The 27,942-nt window shown below is 35.3% G+C and overlaps 2 protein-coding genes across 2 annotated transcripts; both read left to right on the forward strand.

The window, feature by feature from the left end:
- Positions 1-1,490: 1,490 nt before the first annotated feature.
- On the forward strand, positions 1,491-2,374 carry LOC125497675 (uncharacterized). Its single transcript, XM_057394899.1, has 5 exons — positions 1,491-1,617; positions 1,706-1,816; positions 1,909-1,978; positions 2,073-2,171; positions 2,252-2,374. Exons 1-5 carry the CDS (start codon positions 1,511-1,513, stop codon positions 2,348-2,350), a joined length of 486 nt encoding a protein of 161 aa, XP_057250882.1. The 5' UTR covers positions 1,491-1,510; the 3' UTR covers positions 2,351-2,374.
- Positions 2,375-5,502: 3,128 nt separating this feature from the next.
- Positions 5,503-27,881, forward strand: LOC104894026 (hypothetical protein). The gene is made up of 3 exons (XM_010680184.3): positions 5,503-5,818; positions 16,018-16,741; positions 27,461-27,881. Exons 1-3 carry the CDS (start codon positions 5,617-5,619, stop codon positions 27,606-27,608), a joined length of 1,074 nt encoding a protein of 357 aa, XP_010678486.1. The 5' UTR covers positions 5,503-5,616; the 3' UTR covers positions 27,609-27,881.
- The last annotated feature ends 61 nt before the right edge of the window (positions 27,882-27,942 follow it).

Genomic DNA, 27,942 nt, shown 5'->3' on the forward strand with positions numbered 1-27,942 from the left:
CGATGAAGGAACAAGAGGAGGCACTCATAAAAAATGAGTGAAAGGTGGAGGAGGACATTGCCACATATATGCAGAATGTGATGATTTCACCTTCACATCCATCTACCGGCCATATTCTTCACCATCTGGTGGGCCATCTCCTTCTCATGTACAGCCACCTACTCAGTCACCTGGGCTGTATCATTTTTTCCCTTCACCATTTGCTATGCCATCTCCTCCTACACAGCCGACTCAGCCTCCTATTCCAACATCTGCTTCACCATTTCCTGGGCCATATTCTGGGCCACCTCTTGGGCCATCTCCTGGGCCACCTCTTGGGCCATTTCCTGGGCCATATCTTGGGCCATATCCTGGGCCATCTCCTGGGCCACCTCTTGGGCCACCTCCTTGGCCATCTCCTGGGCCATCTCCTGGGCCACCTCCTCGGCCATCTCCTGGGCCATCTCCTGAGGTAGCTGCTTCACAGCCCACTCATCTATGTACTCCATTATCTGGATCAGACACGCATTCTCCTCAGCTGAAGGTACATATAATTATTATATATACATGTGCTTTATACAAAATATTATCTTATATACATGCGCCCTATACAAATAATTATCATATTTACATGTGTGTTTTATTCATATAATATCAATATTACGTGTTGCTGTTAGGACGAGGTTCCATGTCGATGTATTTGGTAGATCCAACTAGTGGAGAGACTTGTCTAGTGGCAGATGCTATTCTTATGCTTTTGATGAGACCACTAAGTTCATGGGTCTAGAATGATGAATGATCACCTAAAAGTAAATTCATCGAATTATAGAGAAATATGGTCATTTGCCACTACCTGTTCCCGTCCCTGCATATGAGATCGACACTACAGCTACTGCTTTGGTACTTGGGTGCAATGGCAAAAAATTTAGCACAAATGTTAAGTGATGAGGTAATTGTTCATATAGGCCTCTATTTTGTAAATATAATAGCTTTCAATTTAAAATTTATAATCTTATGCCCGTTTAAAAATAATTATTAGGTTATACCGACACCTAAAAAACAAAAAGGGATTTCGGGGGAGGCTGTTAGATCTTCTAGCCAGTTGCATTCATCAGCCGGTTCGGCTTCTCAGTTTAGTCCAGTTATCGACGATCGATCGTTCTTGGACTCCCTTACGGAGGACTGCAGGGAGTTAGCAGATACGCTTGCCTTTGCCGTCGCAGACGATGATGCTTGTTGTTACCTTGCCGAGATCCTTGTTCCATTATTTGACAGATGATGGCACCACTTTTCTGACCAAGGAGGATATTGGTCAGTTTTTGAGAGGAGAAATGATTAATATTTCTATTATCCAAGTCTACATGAGGTAACAATAATCAAAGTTATGTTTTTTTTAACATTTAATTATATGGTAGTTGTATTTTTCACATATAGTTTACATTTGCCAATTTTTAGGGCTACGCAGTCGGACTTGACTGGATTTGGGGATTCTATTGGACGTGTTTGTTGGATGTGTCCACAAAGCACCGTTATGGAGTCGCATTCATCATCGGAGGAGGTAACAAAGTACATTCTGCATGCTATGGTTGGATGCGTCGATGTAAATGCTAGTATCATGTTCGCGCCAATCTTTCAAGAGTAATATTCTTTCTTAATATCTACAAATATTTATTGTTGCATGATATGTGATTTTTCAAGTAATTATTGTTGTTTAATCTTTCAATAGCCAACATTGGATGCTACTTGTCATATGTCCCTTGCCTGGGATAGTTTATATCTTCGATTCTGCCAGCTATCACAAACAGCGGAAGTTAAAGCTTAAATTGCCTATGATAGCGTAAGTTGATATATTTTTGATATACTTTATATGAATTGAGATGGTAACATTCCACAATTAAGGACTAAATCAAACAATGTTGTGTTATCTAGTGCTTTTAGGAGGTTTCGGATGAGCGGCCACAAAGTTCGTCGAGAGAAGCTTTTGTGGAAATATGTTGAGGTATGTATTGATCGAATTTCTTGATTCAATTTAAAGCTTACTTTATTCTCATTGTGCGGTAATTTTTCTCATTTTCTTATAACTTTTGATAAAGTGCCCGCAACAACAAGGAGGCACAGAGTGCGGTTATTTTGTGATGCGGTACATTTTTGACGTACTCGCTTCATATTTTGGTTCGTTGGATATGGACAAAGTAAGTTTATATAATTATTCATTTCATATTTAATATATTATTTTAACTATTTGATGCTAACTTTGGTAAATTATTTTCAGGTTGCTCAAACCTTTACCAAAGATCCTTATACGGAGGATCAAATCAATGAGGTGAAGAATAAGTGGGCAAGATACTTTGTTGATGAGTGCATTGCATAGGTTAGTTAGTTTATGTTAATATTCTTCTTTTTGTTCTAGCTAACTTTAGACGAACATATAAATATTTTTGTAGTGCTAACTTTAGACCAACTTGTACAACCAACTTTGTAGTGATGGATTATCATGATATAAATATTTTTGTTGGATTATTATGGAATTGTATTTATGTTGGTTGGGTTGAATATGATGGTTTGTTGGCTTGAATATTGGATGATGTATGTTGGAGATCATAGTGGTTGTTTGATGGATTTTTGAGTTGCTTGGATGGTGGATTCGGAGATGTTATTGGTTGTTGTACAGGTTAATTAAGTCCCTATTATGGGTTTATCCAATTTACAAACGGAGCTCTGCCGAAATTTAGAAAATTTATTAGCATATTGCTGCATAGCTTCATCAAGGTTGCATATATAGCTTCCTCTTCACTAATATAAAACAAAAAAAAATTAAAAAAAAAGAAGGTAATATTGCTGCGGTTTGTGGCCTAGAACCGCAGCAATATTACTTTTTTTATAATACCAAAAAGTAATATTGCTGCGGTTCTGTGCAAAAACCGCAGCAATATTAATTTTTTATAATAGAAAAAAGTAATATTGCTGCGGTGTCTGGCCCAGAACCGCAGCAATATTACTTTTTTTATAATACCAAAAAGTAATATTGCTGCGGTTCTGGGCCAAAACCGCAGCAATATTAATTTTTTATAATAGAAAAAAGTAATATTGCTGCGGTGTCTGGCCTAGAACCGCAGCAATATTACTTTTTGGGCCACCTTCTGTCACCACAATTCCTAATATTGCTGCGGTTTGGTAGATATAACCGCAGCAATATTACGTAATATTGCTGCGGTTTAAAACCACAGCAATATTATTTATACCTATTGCTGCGCCCTCATTTGCTGCGCGCCCTATTCCGCAGCAATAGGGCACTTTTTAACCGCAGCAAGTAGCCTTTTTTCTACTAGTGTAGACTTCAATTTTTTATTATTTTGATGCATTTATATTGATGCTTATTAAAATTAATATGTAATATGACTAATTGTATAATTACCTTTATGAATAGTTACTTTCATGATTAACAACATATTTCATATCAAATTATTTTTAAATAATTTTATTAATATTTTGTAGTACTTTGGCGAAGTTACAACTGAATTTCCTCAAAATAAGCTTGACGAGTTGAGAGACTTATGGATCAAATACGTGGAGGAATATAAACAGGCGGAAGAAGAGGAATCTGAAGAAAGTGTCGATTTTGATTAGGTGTTAAGCGGGATTAGATAGGTAATTAGTTAGAACAATGAGTTGATTAATTTACTCTGCATATGAGTTAAAAGAAATAATGGCTGCTTTAGGTATCTTTTGAGAAGTTGATTTTTTGAATCTTCGTATATCGATATTATTTTGTAATGAATTATGGTATTGCATCAATGAAATTTTTGTCAAGTTATATAATAATTCGAATTTTGTCAATGCAAGTGGCACACGATTTTGTAGGAAATATATATCAAATACAAATTATAGGTAAATTAAATAAAGCCACAAGCTAGAATTTTGTCGTCGTTAAAAAAATGAGGCAAAGACACCATCTGTTCTAATGTATGGCCTCTTATATCAAATTAAATATAGTACTTAGGAAGACGAAAGAGACCACCTTTCCATCTAAGTGATTTTTTTGACAAAGATAAAGAGACCACCTATAAATAATAAGTGGTTTATTAGTACGATGAAAGAGACCACATTTGTTTTTTATGTGGTTCCTTATCCTTCTTATTTTTTCCTACTACAATACATAAAAAAAACCACTTATTTAAAAAAAGTGGTCTCTTCTTTCAATATAACAAACCACCCATAATAAGTGGTCTTTTACCCTGAGAGACCACTGAGCTAGAGACCACCTCTAAAGTGGTCTCTAAGGTGTTTTTTAAGGGGTCTCTTTATGCATTTTTGTAGTAGTGCGATAAATAAAAGCCAAGGACATTCTCTAGCGAACATAAGCATCTCCCTCGACCAATATTAGTCATAGACAATTCTATGTGGTTTTATCAATAGTTACAAGAAAAAATGGTTTGAAAATTTTAATATGTGATAAACACTCCAATATTACCGCTAATGTAGTATATAAGGAAGTATTTTAGAATGAGTAATAAGTATTTTGAATATTATTTTAGCTTACCTTATTTTCATATCTTTTACATTGTCCTTCATAATTGTTTTTTCGTCTCATACTCTCATGTGTTGTCTATAAGATGTGAATTACATCTTTCTACTTATATTGAGTTCTTTCCATTATATGAATTTCATCTTCTTCGTATTTTTTTTTTCCAAAATATCTCTTATTTTGCAATAAATACTTAAACAAATGAATTTTATTAATTGACATCCCGTGTATTCTTGCATGGGTAAGAAAACATAGTTTTGAATTAAATGAAATGTTTATGTGAAAAAAAAATTCACATACAAAAGCTTTAGAATATTATTTTAGAGTACTAGAGCGAAATCCATTCTTACCACAAGGTTTTAATAATATGGCAATGATCTATTATTACGTTTGCGACTATCTCTACTATAGAAAGGAAGACAAAATTTTCTACTCCAGTAAATACTAAAAAAAACTCGCTACAAACATTTCATTTATTTCAGCACGATCAGATTCAGAGATTACATATCTTTCGGCCTTAATTATTGGATTCGTCGGCAAGAATCAGCAAAGTGGATTTTACAGTCACGTGGCCATATTACTGTATGAGTGTATGTTCGTTTGATTTATTTTCAAGGGTAGAGCGATGCGGTCACCTTATCTAATATTACCTCAGTTCTCTCTTAGTTGCAACGTTTGACAAATTACACTATTTATGTTCTTTTATTTGACCACATTTATTGATTTATATGTTAAACAAAATATAGTCATGTGGGGTCTTGTTTGATTCGTTTCGATGTAAGCTTTCATAATATCAAATTTTATAATTTTTACTTACATACAATTAGAGATAAAACGATTTGAAATTGTACATTGACAAGCGTGAAAGTCAAAACGTTGCAACTAAATAAAAACAGAGGTAGTATATTATACACCGCCAGGACAGTGACAGCTGGGCGTGGCTTCTTCAATCTTCCATATTTTTTTTTTTTTTGAAAGAAATCTTCCATATTAATATAAAAATATATACATGAATAACATGATCGATTTCCCTCTTTTTTAAGCTCCTTTTAGTAGCGATACAACCAACGAGTATTGTCAAAAACTTGCGATATTTTGTTTGTTTTTCAAAAATGGAAAAGATGAGCTTGTTGGCTTTAGAGAAACCACAAATGCTAACTGAGGGAGATGGAGGAAGCTATGCTAGCTGGAATACCACCGTATTTCCTTATCTTGGCACTGCCAAAGTTAGTGGTGGATTTCTTACGTTGAAGCCTCGTGGATTTGCTTTTCCTCATTATGCTGATTGTAATAAGATTGGATATGTCATTCAAGGTAATGAGCTTATTACTGGATATCTCGCTATTCTTTCTATGTATATCGCTAACGCTTCTCTACAGACCAAAAATAAGAGTTAGTCAGTCTTAATACTAGTAACCTAATCGTGTTTCTAAATAATAGTTACATGTATCCTTTATACATATATATGTTGATACAAAACTTGCACTAACATCTCTAATTATGTTAAAATTATAAAAAACTTAATATCCTTAAAAGTAAGTTTCGAAACGAATCAAACAATAAATCATATGACTTATCCATAATTATTCGAAAATAAATAACCGGATCGGATACTCGAAAATCGGCCGGATTACAAATTGGGTCGACTGGTTCTGATATTTATGAATAGTTTAGGGCACAAACATATGTTATTTTTTTGCAGCAAATTTAAGGTAATAGATTTCTTTTAATTAATAGATTTTTAATTTTTTTTTTCCATGAATTCTTAGGGAGAATGTGCCAGATTTGTTAGTCATTGTGTCATAGATACTACTATGACTGTAGAAATCGTTAAAGATATAAAATATAAGAAATATGTGAGACTTTATAAAATTCGTTTTATGTGTATTGTGAAATTAAGTATCATTTTTTTTTATGATTTTTGCTAATAATTAAAAATTGTAGAAAAACAATCAAGTTTAACAAAAAGGAAGAGATGTAGCCCATAAAAAACTTCTAATAATTAGAGATCATATTATGTTTTGTGTAGTCCCCCTCTTTATGATTGTCCTCTAACTTCGTTACTTGCATTGGTTCCTTAAAACTTTCCTCTTATGTTTTACTATATGTTTCTTAAAATTCTTCCTAGTTTTCTTTTGTTTTTATTTCTGGTAAATTACTTTCCTCTCTTTTACCCTCCTTTATCCCATCAATTGAGCTTATAAGTCGAGCCATTATTTGCAAATTTCTCTTTTCTACATTCAAGATTAAGAAAATCTATTTTTGTCTAAATTTCAGATATCTAAATGTGTTGTATCAAAACTCACTTACTAGCCCTTTTATTGTCATAATTCGTTACTGTAGTTTGTGTTAAAGGGTAAAATATTAACCATGTATTGACTTTTAGATATCTAAACTAGTTTTTAGACTTGGGTTATACTTCAGGTAAGAAATTTTTTGTCCAATAATATTTTACTTTAAAATGATAATATCAATCATCACTTAACTAGTTTAGTAGTTAAGACTTTATTATTTAAGTTTGAAGTCACGGTATCAAATCTTACTCAATACAATTTTTCTTTTTTTAGTTGTATCTAGTTTACATACAGTAACATCCTAAAAGAGAGCACAATGTGGCATCATTCCTTATCTAGGAACACCTTTTAATATATTAGTATAGATTGTAACCCAACTCCAATATTAAGAAGGAAAAATTGATTTAATCAGTCCCAATTGTGGGTTTGCCGACAAAAACAGTCTCAACTATCGTTTTCATTGTTCAATCCCAACTTTGACTCCCCTCACCTTGACATTGATGGTCTGAGTGGACTGGTAACTTGCTAAACCGGCAAAAAAACTAATTAACCCTTATTTTCCCTTTTTATTTGTATTTTCACCTTTTTCTTCTACATCCTCTTTCAATCTTCCTATCTCCTCCCTTCTTCCCCCCCTCCCCTGGCACCCCACCATCATCCAGCCAACACTGCCACCACCCGTAGTCCCCCATTCCTGTCCCAACTCCATCACCCGCCCAACCCACCCCAAGCCTACCCCCCACCTTCCCAATCCACCTGTTGCTCTTATCCCCAGCCCACGCCCTCACCCCACCTCTAGCCCCCTGCACAACCTTCTCACAACCCCTACCTCGCAGCGCTGGAAACCCCCTACTGTTGCCGCTCACCCTCTAACCCCCAACCCAATCCCCTGCATCCTCCTCTTTCGCTCTCGCCTTCTCTTCTGGATTTTGGGGAGGTGGTTTCGAAGGTCGTGTATGTGTTTCGAGGGGTGAGGGAGGTGTTTTGGGAATGATTCAAGGGTGATTTTGACGGGTGGGGGAGGTGCTTCAAGGGTGATTTCGAGGGTGGAGAAGGTGTTTTAGGGTGGAGGAGGTGGTAGCGGGACAAGGGGTGGGAGTTTTTAGGCATACAGGGGGTGGTTGGGGCAAGGGAGTGGTTTCGGGGACAGGGGTATGGGTGGAGGCCTAGGGAAGGGGCGGGGGCAGGGGCGGGGGAGATGGTGGCAGGGGATGTAAAGGAGTTTTAGGGACGGGGTAGAGGTGGTGGGGGAGTGGTGACAAGTATAAGAGGTGGGTGAGGGGGGCTAGTGTGGTGGAAGGGGAGGGGGTTGGGTGGCAGGGAGAGGAGGAGGTAGGAGCACTGAAAGAAGGAAGGAGGAGAAAGGAGGAAGAAGATAGATAAAAAAGAATTTTTTTTGACAAAGTTTACCTGCTATAGCAGGTTTCCTACATGCCAATCTAATAATATAAAATACCCTACAAAGTTGAGATTGAACAATAAAAATCAATAAGTGGGACTATTTTTGTGAGGGCGCTAATTATTGGGACTGATCTCAATTTTCGCATTTACCTACCTTATTATATTCAAAGTTTTGTTGTTGCAATAATAACTTTGGAATGTTAACGGAAGGGTTAGGGACGGAATTATGTTTGAAGAATTCTATATCACATATATATAAATCTATTAAAATGCATTACTAAATAAGGAACAATGCTACGTGGGGTTCTCGTTAAGGGCGTTTTACTTCATGTAATCCCTGTGGACTTAAAAAAATTAGAAATTGCATAGTATAAGTTTTGATTCCGTGAACTTTTTTTTTTGGAAAGAAAAATTTCATTAATTGAAGGCCAAACGACATCTACAATAGTATTAAAGTAAAACAAGATACAATTAAACAAGACTAAATCAAATTCGTCTGCGAAGAAACTACAATGAACCGGATCGAATAATACAGCACAACCCCCTTGTATTTGCTGAATCAAGTAGCTATTGATGAGGAAGTCTATCATTCTGATATAGTTTGGGAAGAACATTCTTGATCGAGTCAGGTTGACTGCATCCGAGATTCCAATACCTTCATGTTGAGTCTCGAACTTCAACCAATGAGAATAAATTCTCATACCTAAAAACAAAAGAACCATACTCACAACTCCCATAGGGGAGAAGGAGATTTCCAAAACAGAAACTAAAAACCCCATAACAGGGTTTGAGAAAATCTCATAAAGAGAGACTAATTTATTGAACAAAACAAGAAAATGAACTAAAAACTGAAAATAAAAGGAAAAAAGGGGTTACCATGGATGAAAACATCCATGGCAACCCCTAATTGATGAAGAAGGGGTAGGGAAGGCTAGGGTTTGAGAGAGAGAAAAGGACAGGGGAGGCTAGGTTGATTCGGTCATATAGGGAACAAAAAGAACAGTTGTACTTGAATTTTATTGATTCCGTGAACTTAAATTCATATATTAAAGTTTTAACCATCAAACTAAATAATATTTAGTGTTATCATTTTTAACGTATAATATTAATAAATGAAAATTTTATATATTAACAATACTTGCTCTTATGAAAATGATTGACTATATACTATGCTTTTTAGCTTTTTTATCTTTTATCGTGCATCTAAGATCTAATTTCTGTATTATTATGGCTATATTCAGAGAATCTGATTTGCTTTGACTTATCTGATTTAATTAGATAAAACAATTTGTAATGCGATATCATTTGATCAAATCTCATTAAAAAGGCTTATGATGGAAGGGATTAGGTAGTTTCATTAGAAAAGTTTGAAAGATGACAAATTAGTCAATAGATACAATAATCACACAACCTTCCTATAGTTTACTTATTTTAAAAGTTTTACCTACCGAAACTAGCTAAATACTTCATCCGTTTCATAATAAGTGAAATACTTTTTTTATTATTTGGAATAATCACAATAAGTGAAACCAAGTTCCAAATGGTAAAATAAAAGTTCATTTTTATTACAAATACACCAATAAAAAGTAAGAGAGGACCACAACTTTAATATTTCTTCACTCTACTTTATTGTGGTCCCAACTTTCTCTTTCTAAATTCCTTGATAACTCTCCTCTTTCTTTATGTTTTACTTATTGTGAAACGGAAAAAGTACATAAGAAAGGATCCCATCAAAAAAAAAAAACATTATAAAAGATCCCGTAAAAAAAAAATAATAATAAAGGAGTTATTTATATCTCAATAATAGTCAATAGATACAAATAATACAATAATCATACAACCTTTCTATTTTATACTTATTTTAGAAGTTTTAACTCCTTTATTTTCTTTTATGCAAGCTAGGAACAAGTTGGCACCTAATTAAATTTTATTTTTTTATGCAAGCCAGGAACTAGTTAGCAGTTTAGCACCTACTTTATTAAGTCCTAATTTCCGGTAATTTGTTGAGATCCCACAACAATTGGCATGTGAGTGTCTTACACTAAGGCTCCGTTTGGTAGGGCGTAAAATGTTTTCCCGGAAAACTGTTTTCCTCTATTTTTAGTTTTACATTGTTTGGTTGCAAAAGAGTGTAAAACCATTTTCTCTTGGGATAAAATTACTCTCCCAATGATGGAAAACCATTTTCCTTTCAAAATGAAGGGAAAACTATTTTCCTTGTCTCTCTTGTACACTCCTCTCACTACCTCTTTACTTTCACTTTCATTTTCCTTTCATTTCATCATTTTTTTTACATCGAACCAAACAACGGAAAATTAATTTTGGAATTGTGTTTTCCATTGTAAATTGTTTTCCATGAAAATCATTTTACACTGAAAATGTTTTACGCCTTACCAAACGGAGCCTATATGTAAAGTGTGTTTTTTTTTTGCACGCGATGCTTACATGATATTTATGTGAGTGGTTCTGTGTTTAGTGGCGGATCTTAACTAACTATTTGACAGGGACTGAATTGATAAAATAAAAGTTTTAGTATAAAATTTTAAATGATGAATAAAAACACTAATACACACCAAAATATTAATATACTATTATTAATGGCTACAAAGAGCTTGTAGCTAATGTAATCAATCAAAATCTCAAAGGTGCAATTTTTAAGAAATTGTTTAAATTTATTTGTTTGACCATTATGAAATTTCAAAAAAAATGAGTAATTTTTTAAGAAATTGAAGGTAAGGTATAGTTCATTAGCAACTAAATAAATTACTCCAGTAAAAAATAAAACTGAATAAATACCAAATTGTTTTCTTAAGTCACAAAAAAAAAGAGATAAACTTATATTTTATGATTATTAGGAATGAGTTTGAGAAAATAAGAAGTACTATTATAGTTAAATAAAAAAGAAAGTTTTTTAGAGAAGAAGAATAAAAGATAGTACAATCAATGAAAACGATTTTTCTAAATTAGGCAATTTGATATAAGTCAAAGATAAAGGTGAAGAAGAAAGAAAGAAGTAAAAAGAAAGAAGGAAAAGAAAAAAAAGAAAAAAGAGAAGCATTTAAAATGAAGAAAAATAAAAAATTCCAAATGTGTTGATGCAAGATTTGAACTATGCCACTATGCCACAGTTTGTTTAATAGCATAATTTACAATTTACTTAATTTATCTTATATGGTTATGGGGGGCCAAGCCCCCACCGCCCCCAACAATAATCCGCCACTGTTTGTGTTAATTTTCAATTTAAATCCTCATTCATTATCCCGAGACAAAAACATGCTTTAAATGTAATTATACAAATAACTGTATAATTATAAAAATCTGGTTGTTATATTAGAGTTATTTTTACCAAGTAGTACTTGATCTAGTGATTTGGTTTATATCTCACAACCTTGAGGTTGTGGGAGCAAACCTCACTTTTTCTCTACTCCCAAGAGGCCTTGCCTGCAAACTCGGACCGGGTTGATCTTTGCGAGGTCCCGGTCCGGTTAGTACGCCTTTTTCTTACCTTTAAAAAAATTAGAGTTTTTTTTTTCATGACTTTTTTTTGCCTTAGTAATTATTATGGAATAACAAATACATAAAAGGATATTAAAGCAAGTTCAGGTGGACATCAAAGTCTTCAAGAGTTCCCAGATATAGTAGAGAAAAGTATGAATGTAAAGAGAGTATTGTGTTATATATCCCACATTGAAGAATGTGGATGTTGTGTGTCTAATTGATAAGGCTGGGGCTATACCACCTTTATTATTTTATGGTTTTAAGGTAAAACCTTATTGGTGTTGTGAAATTAAAGGAATATACCATGTTATTGATTAAAGCGCGAGGCATGCATTCTCATTACCAACGATATTAGATTATTTGGTGAGAGCAACTTTACATAAACAACCATGTATTGGAAATGAAAAATCTATACTAATATATTAAAAGGTGTTCATAAGAAAGTTTGTGTACCACGTGACACTCTCCTGTAAGGCTCTAATATAAATATTTTATATTCAAGTAAAACCCTCAATCAAAAAAATAATGGTGTGTAGTTACAATGTATTGAGCACGTAACCTTTGAAAGGAAATTAAAAGTGAAAACTCAACCATTAATCAACCATAATAATATTGTTTAGTATTTCAAAATAAAATATCATAAGGTGTTATAATTATATCTCATTAAATGATTTGCACAAGTAGTTAGATACCTAACGTTTTATGATAATAACAAGAGACTATTATAGACATAAACTCGTACTTCAATTCCTTCTAGAAAGTTAAGTTATTGTTTTCATCCCAAACTTTTAAGGTTTATTTTTCAAAAATCATGCAATTACTGATCATATTATTACGTCAATTTTTCCTCACTTGACAAAAAGTTATGAAATTAACAACTCAAGGCATTGCCTAGGATACTAACTAATTATATATGTTATTATGCTATGATGATGCCACGAGGAAGAGCACATGTTAGAAGGTGTTTATAATAGTGCTTTATTATACATAAACGAACTAGTACAAAAAACTGAAAAAGGGACCAAAACATAAATGTTCATAGCCTTTCTAAAGGTGAGACCCCAATGTTAGATGGTTCATTCGAAACGCAAGATCATTCCAATAATTAGGGTTGTTTTAAGTATAGTCTGAATTGCACCAAATAGTAACCTAGTCAGTTTTTTCACATTTGAGTTGGCTTCTGGTCTTTTCAAGATTATGGGTTGGTTTCGGATTTCTAGCATATATATTGTGGTTTGTGGTGTGGGTTAAGTTTGAATCTTTGTAAATGCAAACCACACCATAAAACGGAAAACTATTTAAATTAACTATTTAGGGAGTCGTATTTTATGAAGAGTGGTTGATGATGATTATGTGCATCGTATTGAAGAGAAGTGCTTCACAAGGTCATATGCAAATAGATGTTCCAAAATAATGGCGTTGGTGATAATGTGTATCAACAAATTGAAGATGGTAATGAGAAGTGCATTACATTAGGAAGAGAAGTGATTCAATGTTAATGAAGAGAGGTGCTCCATGAATATTAAGAACACAAGAAAAGTGTTTGGTGATGAGAAGTGTATCACAAATGAAGGGCAGTACTTCATAAAATTGGCACAAATTCAAGACCAATTTTGATGTAAGGGGGTGTATTGGAGTATGACTTCAAAATAGGAGTGTTGAATGATTAGTCAAAATCAGTTACTAATGTTTAGAAAAGTGAGTAAGCTAAAATAAAGTAAGGCATTAGTGGGTTGTTATTAGTTAAATGTTAGTGATTAAGTATTCTAGCCAAAACGTGGGATGTTACTCGTGTTTTCTTATTAGGGCCCGTTCGGTAATATTGTGGTTATCTATTTTTTGGTTTTTTGATTTTCAAAGTCATATGATATATATCCTATAATGAATAAAAAATTAGTCAGATTTATTGGAAACATGATGATTATTAAAACTCACAAGTGAAAAGTGAAAACCACTTTTTTTATTTTCATTTTTTTGGTTTTTAGTTCTAAAAAAACTAAAAATTAAAAACAAAATAAAAACGATAACGATTTAGATTTTTTTTTTCTATTTCAAGGATTGATGTACTTTGTTTTGATTAGTGCCTTGGTGGAAAATACAACCTGCAATGTCATTTCTTCCACCACCATTTACTTCTTCTTATCTTCTCTTTATTTATTCAACATTTCCAACAAAAATTTAACAGCATATTTTAGTAATTTATGAATTATTTTTCCAACAATTTATAGCTAATTAACTACTTCCTCCGTTTCTTTTTACTTGCATCACTTTCCTTTTAAGGAAATGTCACAATACTTGCAACCAAGCCTAAAATAGAAACTACTATATAATAAAATGACACATATACCCTTACTTAGCTAATTAATTCTAACAATTTATCACTCATAACCCACCCCCAACCTAAGTTCCTACTCTCTCTCCTCAACCCCCCCTAAACCCGTGACAACTCCCCAGTCCCAACCACCAACATCACCACCACCCCTCACAAACACCACCATCATTATGCCTAATTTTCCGGCAACTACCCCCTCCTTTTTTTTGACCCTCTATTTTTCGGCGGCTCAAGATGTCCGATATAACTGTAAGCATTGATGGTGGCCGGAAATTTTATCAAAGCTCCAGATCTAGAACTTTCATGGTGAAGTCCAACCATTAAAGCTCCATGGATACCGATAATCTTTCTTTCCTCCCTCCTCTTCCACCATCACCGATGAATTTACATATTTTGGAGAGCTTCGACGGCAATATTGCAGCCTTAGATCGACGAAACATTTTTTTTTTTCTAAATTTTTTCCACGATCTCTTTCGTTTTCTTGCAAGATCTACTGTAAAAATGTGTTTTTCTCTCTTTCTCCTTTTTTTTTATTTGGATTTTGATGTTGATTTTATTGAAAAATATATTGTGGTGGTGGTTATTGTGGTTGTGATCGAGTGGCGATGGTCAGGTGGTGGTGGTGACTAGGCTGGGTGTGGGTGGTGGGTGTAGGTGAGTGTGGAATTCGTGGGGATAGGAAATGGGAAAGTAAGTCAGGGAACAAAAAAATGTAATTAGTGGTGGTGGTGACGGTGGTATGGTGGTGGTGGTGGCGGCAACAGTGCTCTATTTCTGATGATGGTAGTGCTGGTTTATTTATTGGTAGGGATGAGATTAAAGTTTGGGACAAGTAATTAACTTGATTAAGTAAGGGACCACATATCCCTATTATCTTCTCTCTCCTGTTTCTTAAATACCGTGCAAACCCTCTGGTTGCAAGTATAAAGAAACAGAGGAAGTATATTCTATCAACAAGTTTACAAAAACTTTATCATATTCCACAAACATAAAAAAACAAATATATTATTTATTTGATCACAAAAATCATATCGCGGATGAAAAAAATGGTTAAAATCGCACCCACCAAACGGTTTCACGTGATACAGTTTGATTTAATTTGGGCAAAAGTGTGGTGCGCTTTGATTTGTAAAAATGTCAAAACTATATATCTGTGATTTGATTTACGTTATTATATCTCAAACTGTACTACCCAACCCAGTCCTGCTAACAATCACTAATCTTACTCATCATAATGGATACATCAAAGTGTTTGTTTGTCCCCCTTCTTCATGTGATTATTGTTATTATTTTGACCATTATTGTTGTTATTCTTTTTTTTTGTTTTTGATGCGAAAGAGGGGGATTGTTGTTATTCACATTCACATTATTGTTATTATCGGATTTTTCACCAAATATGTCTAAGAAATTTTCTTTTTATCAAAGACAAAATTAGCCTGAACACTCTAAACTACAACACCATCAATTACGGCTTAACTTATAGTCAGAACACCACCAAGTACAGATTTGGGTGCAGTCCATATCATAAATGAGGTCAGAGACAAGAATTCTCTTCAGTAAACAGGAGAATATTATTTTTTTATTTTTTCTCCATTTTCTCCTGGATCTCAAGCCTTATTTATTTTATTATCTGAGTTATTTTGAGATGAGAATTATGGTCTCTAGTCTCATTTATGGTATGGACTGCACACAAGTCCGTACTTGGTAGTGTTCTGGCTATAAGTCGTAGTTGATGGTGTTGGGTGCACCTGCGCTATAATTCAAAGTGTTGAGGGTAACTTTACCTTTATTAAATATCCTCCAACTTTTTAAAAATTCACCATATACCTTTTAAATATAAGGTATTTGGCGAAAAATCAATATTGTTATTATTATCAATTTATCATCATGGCCGTTATGGTTATTGTTGGTGTTAGAAAAATGTTCCCTTGATATAAATTATATTTAAAAGAACAAAAAAAGTCATTTTCTCCATATACCTTGCGCAGGTACTAATGGAGTGGCTGGAATAGTAGCTCCTCAGTGTGAGGAAGAGAAGGTAATGAAACTTCAAAAAGGAGAAGCCATATTTGTACACAAAGGAGAAGCTTCATGGTGGTACAATGCAGGGAATGATGATCTCAAAATCATATTCTTAGGTGAGACTCAAAATGCAACAACCCCAGGTGAATTTACCTACTGCCTCTTCGCCGGTGTAATCGGCGTTCTGAAAGGTTTTTCTACCAAAACAATAACCAAAGCTTATGACATCACTGAACTACAAGCCAATGAGCTCCTTAATAGCCAAAAACAGCCTTTGATCACCTCGCTCGACGAGGCGAAAACCATGCCAAAACATTCAGACTATCAAAATTTCACCTTTAATTTTGACAAAAGCTCACCAGATATTGATGTTAAAAAAGGGGGTTCTGTCAATTTATTGACATGCAGAAAGTATCCTTCTCTTGAGGGAATTGAGCTGTCTGGTAAGCTTTTAAAGCTTGAACCAAATGCAATGTTTGGACCAACTTATTATGCTGAAGATTCAGGGGTTGAGCTTACTTATGTTATAAAAGGGAGTGGTTGGGTTCAAGTTGTGGGGATGAATGGACAAATTGCATTGGACACTCAATTGGAGGCTGGTCAGTTATTTGCTGTCCCAAAGCTCAATGTGGTCGCTATAGGTGCTGGTGAGGAAGGAATTGAGTGTTTCTCCATTGTTACAACTTCGAGGTAAATAAGTGACTTCTTTTATCTCTCTTTTTATAGTGTTTATAGATTGATGTATTTTTTTTTTATAATTTTTACAAATATAGAATTAGAGATATACTCGAAATTTTGCAATGACATGTGTAAAAAGTGTAAGTGTCATATTTATTAAAAAAAAATGGAGAAAGTAGTTCAAAAAGTTGAAACAGAAAATAAAATAAGTTCAAAAACATAAGTTTAATATATATTTTCTTTTTGGTGAAAGAGATGGGCAGAACTGTTTATTAGAGAATTTGTGGGCCAACAAGCCAAAAGGAGATCCAAAAAGCTTTTCAGCCAACCAAAAAGCCAATAATCTAAACACTTTTTTTGGTTGTTTGACCGAATTGAAAAGCCAAAAGCCAAAAGTCAAAAGCCAATAAAAAAGCCATTTACCAAACATGGCCAAAATCAATATAGTTTTAGATCATACACCCTCCATTTTTTTTTAGAATTCTACTAAATTAATGTAGATACAATATTATGGCAATAGGAGATTGGGTATAACTTTTTAATCCACTTGTATTAATTAAATAGAAATATACGAGGAGAAAGAGAGTATTGAGTATTGAGTCCACTTAAATAGCAAACAAAAGTGGGTTATATGCCAATTAACTAATATTATTTCTTTTTCTAATTTAGGAATAAAATAATGTGAGTAAAACTTCATAGAACGAACTAAAACGAAAAATGAGTAAAACTTTACAGAATGGAGGGAGTATTCACATAATAATATATTTAGCTCAGTTTTTATTTTGATGTGTAGTCAAACATAGTTCAAGTCAATCTTTCACCATGTGAAATTATTTGTGATTAAGTGTTGAATATTTTCAATATTCAATCATTGGATTTGACTGATAATTTTTTTATAAAGGTAAGGAAAAAAGATAATACTAGGTAACCCTCTGCACGAGGGGCGAACCTAATATATCGTATAAAATGATGGAGTGTAGCTCAAAATTTGTACAGTTATAAATGTGAAAAGGAGAGACAATAGGTGCCCTATGTTAGCTATCCAGTCAGCGGCTTTTTTCGCCTCTCTGTAGATATGTTGGATGTGTCACTGTGAGAAAGATTGAAAGAGATGCTTGATGTCTTTGATGATGTTGGCTATGTTCCAAGGAGGATCCCATTTTTTGAGTAAAACATTGATGGCAAGGAGATTATTACCTTCAATGTGGATGTTGTTTATGTCGGCGTCAATTGTGAGTAAGAGGCTCTGTTGGAGGGAACTGGCTACAGTTCGAATATGTAGACCTATGATTGTCCGAGGTTGTAGGCGCAAGCTCGAACAAGATGGACGTTAGTGTCTCTGATAATGACACTTGCATAAGCTGAGTTTTGACGTACCGGGCCATCTAAATTTAGCTAGTGGAAGGAGAGTGGTGGAGGTGACCATTTAACATGAAGGAGGGTGTGAGTAGGTGGTGGATCGATTCGGGTGGAAGAAATGGAGGCGAATGGGGAACCTGTGGAGTCATAGGAGTCCATGTTAGTTTTTACGAGCCATTATGTGTGAAGGAAACGTGCTTTATGGAAGATGTGTTAGTGATTGATGTTCTGGTTACTGAAAATAATATCATTTCTTTTCTTTCAAATTGCCCAAAGTAGGTATACAAGTTTGACGATTTTGTCTTTTTGGTTGGTCTTTTGCTGGAGGGATAGAGAGGATAGGTTGACTATGGATAGAAAACCCAAGCCAAGAGCATATGTCTGTTAGTTGCCATAAGGGGGCTAATTTTGTGTAGGAGCCAAAGAGATGATCTATGGTTTCTTCCTAGGAAGTACATATAGGGGGCAGTGATTAAACGGAAGTATACGTTGTTTGTGGAGTAGACTTCGAACTCCAATACTTGAGTGGCAAAGTTGCCATAGAAAGATGAGAAGTTTGGGTGGTATTTGGAGCTTCCAAATCCACCTAAATGGACATTTGTATTCATTGTCATTGATATTATGAGCGAGCCAAGTGGCTGATTTGATGGTGAAACCTCTGTGGAAAGTTGGTCCTCATAACATTATCAGATGTATTAGTGGATGGAAGGGGGATGCCTTTGATTGTTGTCAGGATGTGGTTGAGCAGGATGGTTTCCAATTTTTTCCAATTCCATTGACCACGAGGTAAAATGAATTCCGATAGTCTAATATTTAAGTCATCAGGTGATGGTTTATGGTTCGTTAGTTCAATGAGCCTGTTGTGTGAAAGCCAATTATCAAGCCAGAAGTAGATACTCTCACCATTGCCAATTTTTTATCGAATGCCTTTTCTAACGATTTCTCTTTGAGCTAGAATTTTCCTCAAGATATGAGAATCATTAGGCTTTGTTTTATAAGTAAAAGAATTTTGGTTTTGCAAATATCATTTTTTAATGAGTTGAACCCATAAATTGTCATTCTCTCTTATTATTTTCCATCCTAGTTTGGTTATTAAAGCTTTATTGAAAGGGATAGTCTTTCTCAAACTGAGACCTCCCTGAGCTTTGGGTTTGTGTGTAGTGTCCCAAGCGATAAGTGGGGTGGCATTTTTATCTTTTTGTTGCCTCCAAAAGAATTGTCTGTGAATATTATCGATAGTTTGTACAGTAGAAACAGGCAGCAAAGAAGAAGAACAGACATACGATGAAAGGGCTTTCAGAGTACTTTGAATGAGAGTGCACCTTTCAGCTTTTGATAGGAAGCTTTCTTCCCAATGTTTAATCCTTTCTTCGGTTTTTTGCAGCAAAGAGTTGAATTCCGTTTTATTTGGGTGGAAAGAGCTAAAATAAACTCCCAAATAACGTCCAAAGGAGGACTCTATGGTCCTATTGAAATGACTTGGTAAAGAATTCTTTCTAGCTGTTTGAATCTGTTTAGAAAAAATAATAGTTGGTTTGTGGAAATTGACTAACTGGCCGGAGGAGGCACATAAGATACCCATTAGTTGTTTAAGGTTATGACAAGCGGAGGAGGTGGCCTTACAAAAAAGAAGGTTGTCATCCGCAAAAAGAAAACAAGGGATGTTCAGAGTGCACGACATTATTTTAAAATCTATACCCAAACCATCCAGGAGCAGAAGCGGCATTAGATAATTTGGTAATAAACAATTCCATACAGAGAATGAAAAGTTGGGGGATAGTAGGTCCCCTACCTTAAGCCTCGAGAGGGCCTAAACCATTATGTTGTGTGACCATTGACTTAAATATAGTACGAGACGTTGGACACGCGTACTTTGATCCAATTGATACATTGTTGAGGAAACCCAAATGGTAGATAGACATTACCACATAAAGTCCCATGTAATGCGGTTATAGGCTTTTTTCATGTCTAATTTTAGAGCTCACCATCCAATTTTATTCTTAGACTTTTGAAAAGTGTTGAGGATTTCCTGAACCAAGAGTAGGTTGTCATGGATGGAATTATTTTTAGTAAAAGCATTTTGGAAAGGGCTAATTTCCCTTTGCAAGATGGGGCTTAGCCTAGAAACCAATATTTTGCAAATATCTTTGTAGACAGTGTTGATTAGACTAATGGGACAGAAGTGGTGTGGTCTGCCCGAATTGTCGATTGGGAGTAGTGTTATAATGGTGTGATTTAAAGCCGGTGGTAGCTTTCCGTGATGGAAAAAACTCTCAATTGTTAGGCACACATCATTTTGGATGATTGGCCAGTAAGCTTGCCATCAGATCCGGGGGCTTTGTGAGGATTAATATCAAAGAATGCATTTTTTAATTCCGTCTCTTGAAATAGGTTCTAGGAGTAAAGAGTCCTCCTGAGTAACAAATTTTCGGACAAAAGAAAGGTCCAAAGTGTGTGTTTGAGTGTTTTCACTTTGAAAGCGTTCTGTGAAAGATTTGATGAGCAAATTTGAGATCTCATCTTGCTCATAGATCCATTGATCGAAATCGTTTCGCATTTTGAAAATAGTGTTAGAGGTTGTTTTTTGTTTCATGCAATTATGATATAATCTGGTGTTGAGGTCCCCCCTGAGTTAGCCATGTTTTACGACTTTTGTCTCCCCACATTTTTGGGCCACATAAGAGGAGCTTTTCTCATTGCGTAATGAGGCGATTTATATGATTGATCCATATGGTGTTGTAGGCTTGTCTCCATAGATTTTCTTAAAGCTCTTTGATTTTGTTTTCATTTTGTTGGAGCTTGTTGGTGTTGTGCTTATATTTTGTTTAGCCCATCCTTTTAGTGCATTTTTTATTCGACTTATTTTTGTTGGACACGAAAAAATGTACCCCTTGTATGTTAGTGTTCCAATGTTTGCGGACAAGATGGTGTATTTCTTGTTCTAAAGTCCAATTATTTTGGAAGCGAAAGTGAAAAGGTCGGTTGGGACGTGTTTCGCTTCTGTTTAAGAAAATAGGTGCATGATCAGATACGGTGAGGTTGCCATAGGAAACTGTACTATTTGGAAAATGATCGAGAAAGTCAATATGATCAATTGCACGATCCAAGCGTTCATAGATTGTGGTATTGTGTTGCGTATTCTTCCATGAAAATGCTCTTTAAGGGCATGATATATCCATCTCTTGGGAAGTGGCAAGCAAATTAGGTATGCGTTGAAATTGGGTAGGTGTTAGAGCCCGCCCACCTTGTATATCCGTTGTGAACACCATTTCGTTAAAATCGCACTGAGAAGCCAAGAGTGTGGGAGCTTAGTGACAATGGATTGTAGCTCCTCCCAAAACAAATATTTTTCGGTTTCTTTGGCAGGGTAATACACCCCCGTGATATTATAATGCTTACAGTTGGGTTTATACATGACGTCAAGCAAAGCAGCATGTTGCGTAGTTACATGACTTGTAACATCTAAATTATTTGAGTTCTAACAGACCCAAATCCCGCCACAATGATTGTGAGGGTCAATGAAGAGTGTTTTATCAGAGTGTAGGGCTTTCAAAATTTGTTTGCGATTGTTTGCATTTGTGAGTGTTTCTAAGATCAACATAATATCAGGTTTAAACTTATTTTTTAGGTAAAAAGTTCGGCTATAGCATGAAACTTTTTACATCCATCAATATTCCAGCTTAAAACTTTCATAATAAAACATTTATGGGGTGAGAAAAATGCAATACTTAACATATAATGCACAAGTTGTCAAGCATGACATAGCCTGGAAGCCCTAAACCATAGCAAAGAAAAAGAGGAGCCATGAGGGCTTCTAATTTCCTGGTGCGAAGATATCTAGTGGAGTAATATATTATTTTTCCTGCTATAAGATGAACAACGACGTTAGGGGATAAAGAGATATCCTTGTGTTGCGAGTGAAACACTCGATTCCATAGTATTCGAAGAATCGAGACATTAAGTAGGATCCATAAGATTAGCCATAATAAGTAAAACAAAAGAAGAAAAAGAGGAAACAGTTTGGGAGGAGGTCTAAGAGAGATAGTGTGCAGCTTTCCCTATGGAAATGGTATGAATGAGGCTGGATGCCAGGGGCATGGAACCTGCGAATACTATAAGTAGAAAAAGACTTAAGAAAGATTAGCAACAAATTAATAGAAGCAAATAAAGCATTGAAATAAGATAACTTTAAAAAGTAAGGAAGGAACATATTCATTAAAAGTTGGAACACTTTACATCAACGTACAAACTGAAAAAATAAAGACAAGTAAACATGATTGAAAGATAGACAAAAGATGGTTGAAATGGTGGATTGCAAAATAAGGCCTCAAACATGAGGGAAAAAGGAAGACCAATTACAAGGTTTACCCAAAAAACTCTTTAGCCAAAAGGTAGATAAAAGACTAGGTAATTTATCATGGGGGGAGGGGGAGTCATCTGAGGAGCTGGGAACATCCTCACCCTTCCTACATTTAGTAGCTTCAGCTATGCCATTAGAATGGTTTAAGGTGGAGGCTTCAGCAGTATGGGTCGGTAGAGGTAGTCTGACATATCTTCATCAAAAGTAGTATGAGGATGGTGATGAATAACACCCATAGCTTTGAGGAAAGTCGCGTCAATCTCGTCTTCAGTTGGTGCAATAGCATTGTTCGAGAAGTTAGCAATGGTGGGAGGGTGGAGTTGTGGGTCATTGGGACATTTGATTTGGAACTCACCAAGGGAGGCAAAAACATTGGATAAAGGGACAATAGGAGATGGTGGAACAATGGGGTCATGGAGGTTGGCAAGAAATGTCTCATTACATTCCAAATTTGGAGGGGATGATGGTGCTAAAGGTGAGGCAAAAGGATGTGTTTGGCGACGAGTTAGACGAGAGGTAAAAGAATCACAAGACCGACGTTGGGGTTTGACGAAAATTTTGTCATTTGTAGGAGGGGAAGAATATGAGGATGCAATGGAGTTAGCCTCAAGTTTTGCCACGACAAGCTCAAGACATCGAGCTGGTTTCTTAGGGAAAAGATTAAGAAAGTGGTCCTTGGAACCACATAGGGGACATACCTCATGGACACCCTCATAGGTAAGAAACAACTCCGTAGTGTCAAATTTCAAGGTCATAGTGATTGATCTTGGGATGGGGGTAGTGATATTGATGTTAAGACAGATGCAAGCAAACTAAGCTTTGTCATTGTTTTAGAGGGTGAAACGGTCAAGTTTGATTCGATGGCCAATGCGTTGAATGAGGGTTGCAAGGTGAGGCCAAGACCGCAATTCATTTGGAGAAATGGGATTTTCACCCACTGGTCGACATGGGTAATGTTGGTGAAAAAAGGTTTGAAAATAGGGTGTCAAGGGAGGAAAACAAAATTGAGGCCCTGAACATACCATGGGCGACGATCCCAAATATCATCCTTGTCTAATGTGTTGGAAAAAGTAATTAAGAGCCAGCCATTAGAAAGATATCTAAAAGTAACTTCCCCGTGTATGGAACTCCAGTCACGGCGGAGACGGTTGGGATGGGGTCACCCCCAAAATATTACCAAAGAGACAAGTTGATTGAAGTAGATTAAGCTAGGATTGTTCAATGATAGGGGCTTGGACCATTATGCTTGGGGAAGGTTTATCTGAAACGTTTGAGAGAGGAGCACTTGAGTGCCCTGGTTCATTGGGAGAGGGAGGTGCACAGTCATTATGATCGTCCAGTGATTGTATGACATTAGTGATGGGGGAATTGAACGGACTAGGATGGTTATCCATAATGGTTGTTGGAGAGATATGGGGCCTATAAGAGTTAGCGGGAATGAGATCATAAGAGCTAGAGCAATTTAGGACATTGGCAAAAGTTGGGCGAGGAGGGGAGTCAAACATTAAGCAAAAGAAAACGAGAGACTTAGGACGAGAGGGGAGACTGCTAAGAGAAGGACAGTAGTGGAAATAAAGAGAACAGTAAAGAAAACCAAGGTATTTATAGGAAAACTAAATAGGGGAGAAGAGCACATAAATAGAAGGAAGTTGGGAATCTAGTAGATCAATAACCCAAAAAGGGGAGGGGGGGGGGAAACAAATTTCGTAAAACAACAAAGAAAAGGAAATTTTTTTTTGCATGCAATTAACAGTTAAGTAATTGAACAAAGAGGAGAGATAGATAAGCTTCCCTGAGAAGGCATTTAATTCTTGAGTGATTTTGCAGAAGATAGAGAAAGATGCTACTTTCATCTTATATGTTGGGAGAATTTCATTAGCAATGAAGAGAGAGATCTAAATAGTAAAAAAACGAGCCGTGGGTGAATGATCTTTGCTGGATCTCAAGACGAGTGAAGGATCTTCATTGAATGGCCGCCGGATTGAATCATTACCCATGAGAGAGAAACAATTAAAAAAAAGCCATGTAAGAAAGGGGGAACAGTAACTCAGGCGAGCTCCACCATATTTGGGGATCTCGAAAAGGGGCGAAAATAGATGCAATTAGTAGCTATTTTAGGTGAGTAATTATGCCTAAAGTAGGTAACTTTAGGAGGAATACGAAAAGATTAGACATAAATATACAATTTGGGTTGAGAATCCATGGCTAGATTGAAGGCAGGAATAGCGTGGAGCCATGGATCTTGAAGACGAAGATAACATTGGGTGGTTTTTTCTTCTTTTTTTTCGAAATGAGTTTATCTCACGAAAAACCCTAAGCATCTTTTGAGACCTTCTCTCTCTAGAATTACATTGCCTTTTCAATGAGAATTTTATTGGTTTTGACTTATATAGCGGATATGGAAGTCGGCGCAAAGATTCGTACTTTTGTATTTCTATGTGGGGATCGGAGATATTACTTCATAGCTATACTAATATATAAAAAGCCTTTTTCTAAACAATGAGCGATGTCACATGGAACTTTTTCTTATAGTGTTTTACTCCATGTAATCCATATATAAAAAAAATTAGAAAATACATTGTATAAGATTGATCCAATGATCACAAGCATATAGACTAAAGGTCTTAAACATTAAACCAAGTGATAGTTGTCGTGATCATTTTTAGGTTAAGTATTAATAAATAAAGATATAATTACTCGAAACATAACTGGGGCCTAGAAACTAGTTACAACCTTAAAACTAAGGAAAGAATGTGGTGTACATATTTAATTATTTATATATCATGTGATGTTGCGGCCTAACCAGACCTAGGTAAAACATAATAACAGGAGACTGCACCAAGACGAGGTACATAGGTAAGAATAGACTAGAAGCTAAGAGAGATATGAACATTATATATGTAGCAAATTCGTGGGCCTAAGCCAGTTGGGATTCCTTTTATTTCCCACAACTTGTTAGGACAAATGAGGAAGTTTTGGGACGGGGGCGGGAGAGGAGGTGTTAGGGAAAGGGAGGGGATTTTGGGAGCGGGGGAGGAAGTGGCTGAGTAGGGGAATGGGTGGCAGAAGTGGCAGAGGTTGTGGTTTCGGGCGTTTTACTATGACCTGTCTGGACCATTGTAAAAGATGATTCCAGAAGCTGGAACCGCTAACAATTAATCAAAAGTTGGGATTGCTATTGGCAGAACACCCATAATTGGGACTGTTCTTTTCAATTTTTCCAATACAATATATATAAAGATAACATAAAATAATAAAAGATGTTCTAGTTGGTTGAAAATCCTCTTTCCACCTCTGTAATAGGAGGTATTTTCTTCAAATTAAGAGGAATTTTCCAAATCCCCCCTCCTCCACTTGGAAGGAAATTTTATCTTACCTTCAAAAAGTAAAGAGTTATAAAGATGGTATACTCTATTTTTCTAGTGTCAAATTTGACGTTTTTTTCGGTAAGGAGAAATATCGCCAAGTTGGGAGAGTAAAGGTTAAATTTGTATGTTATTTTTTCGCTAACAAGAAATCTTGACAAGTTGGTGGAAATAAGGGTGACAAGTCGGGGTTTTTTTTTATGCAAAAGAAGGGTGAAAATATAGATTACGGGACTAAAAGGAAACTAAGCAACAGGACTAGGAGAAGCTACCCAATATGACGTCGATGCTAACTTACTATAATAAACTATTGGTTTTGCACATATTGCGTGGAAGTAGGGGTGTTAATGAGCCAGAATGGCTCCTACACTATTCGAGTTCGGCTCGATCAAAGCTCGGCTCGACTCTAGTTCGACATCGGCTCGAGACCTTAACGAGTCGAGCCTGAGCCTCCCTAAGTTCGGCTTGGGAGTTCGTGAACAAGCTCGAAACTATTTTAAATATTTTTTATATAAGATATTAATGTTTCACATCGACATAAAAGGTAAACAACAACCTTATTTGCATTATAAAATCTTACTACCTTTCACTAAACTTCATTTTAGATTATGTCTTATTTGTATTATTGGACTATTTATAAAGTCTTTAATTAACTAGCTTAATCATTTTAAAATTATTTATATAAACATTAAACACATTATATCTTAAAAAGAAGAAGAAGATATTACAAAAAGGTGGCAACAACTACATATTACAAAAGTAAAAATAATCTTGCAGGCTACAACATATGATATAGTGAAGTAGTGAAGTGCACCGTGTGATTGCCAAGCTTTAATTTGTTATATGAAATTTCTGAAGTCCCACATCGGTAAGGAAGCAAAGGAAGGAGTGAACATTTTGTATTAAAAAGGCATGCGGATAAAGAGTCATAAAGATCAATGAAAGTTGGGCCTATTTATTAAATGGGCATGACTTGACTTCCATATTAGTTTAGTTTTGGCAAAAATATGTTGGGTTGTAATTCTATTAAAAGCCTGATGGATAAAATTTTTGCTAAACTTTTTTTAATATCGGAAAGTTTTTGTTTTCGAGTCGAGCTTGTTTTAGCCTTTCGAACTCGAGCCGAGCCTAGATTTTTAAGCTCGACGAGCTTCGAGCTTGAGCCGAGCTCAACCTCAAACATTTTCGAGCCAAGCCGAGCCAAGCATTTACATGTTACGTCTCGGTTCGACTTGTTAATACCCCTACATGGAAGTGATAGATGTACACTCACTTACATATACACCGCTTTTATTAGTGATAATTAAGTTTTCTTTAAATAAGAAGGAAGTTTAAGAGGCAAAATTAATTGTGATTTTAATCTAAAACTAAAGCATATAGGAGTTTCCAAATAAGAATAGTATACATGTACACTAATATATTTTCTTCATCTTAAAAAATAAGTTATAGATCCAATAAATTCATATCAGGTCTGAGTAGGTCTAATTTAATACATCACTAAAAAATAAGTATAGTAAAAATCAATTAGGTCTAATGAATTCAGTTTAAATTTTTCCAGGTAAAATGAACGAATCCTAAATGTACATCTAACCTTTTCCATATTGTAGTACACATAATTATGTTATCCCGTGTTTTTCCATGACGCAGTCCTATACTAGGAGAATTAGCTGGGAACAAATCAATATGGAAAGCGCTATCTCATCAAGTGCTACAAGCTTCTCTAGACGTTAGCCCCGAATTGAGCAAGTTGTTCATAGAAAACATCAGCAAGACGAGCATCATTACGCCACCATGAGAGTTTAATCTCGACAGTCTCCTCTATTACACATATGGTAGCGTCTTCTACGGTTCTTTATGAACCATCTTAATAAATGTTGTCCTCTGCTCTGCAATTCAAGATTAATAAGTACGGTGCTAAACATATCAATGTTTGTATTAAATAAAAAATATGGAATTATAAAGTGAGTGTTATAGTTGAAAGTGTAATGAACCTTGACCTAAACTAGTATTTTGACATGGGCGATGCCGCGGGTCAGTTACAATTATCAAATATATTATTATTTATAAATCTCATACTTGATTTAGTAGTTTTTGTTAATACTATGTGTAGTGCAAAATTGAAAAATGGA

This window comes from Beta vulgaris, chromosome 5 (assembly GCF_026745355.1).
Source record: "Beta vulgaris subsp. vulgaris cultivar EL10 chromosome 5, EL10.2, whole genome shotgun sequence".
Taxonomy (NCBI): domain Eukaryota; kingdom Viridiplantae; phylum Streptophyta; class Magnoliopsida; order Caryophyllales; family Amaranthaceae; genus Beta; species Beta vulgaris.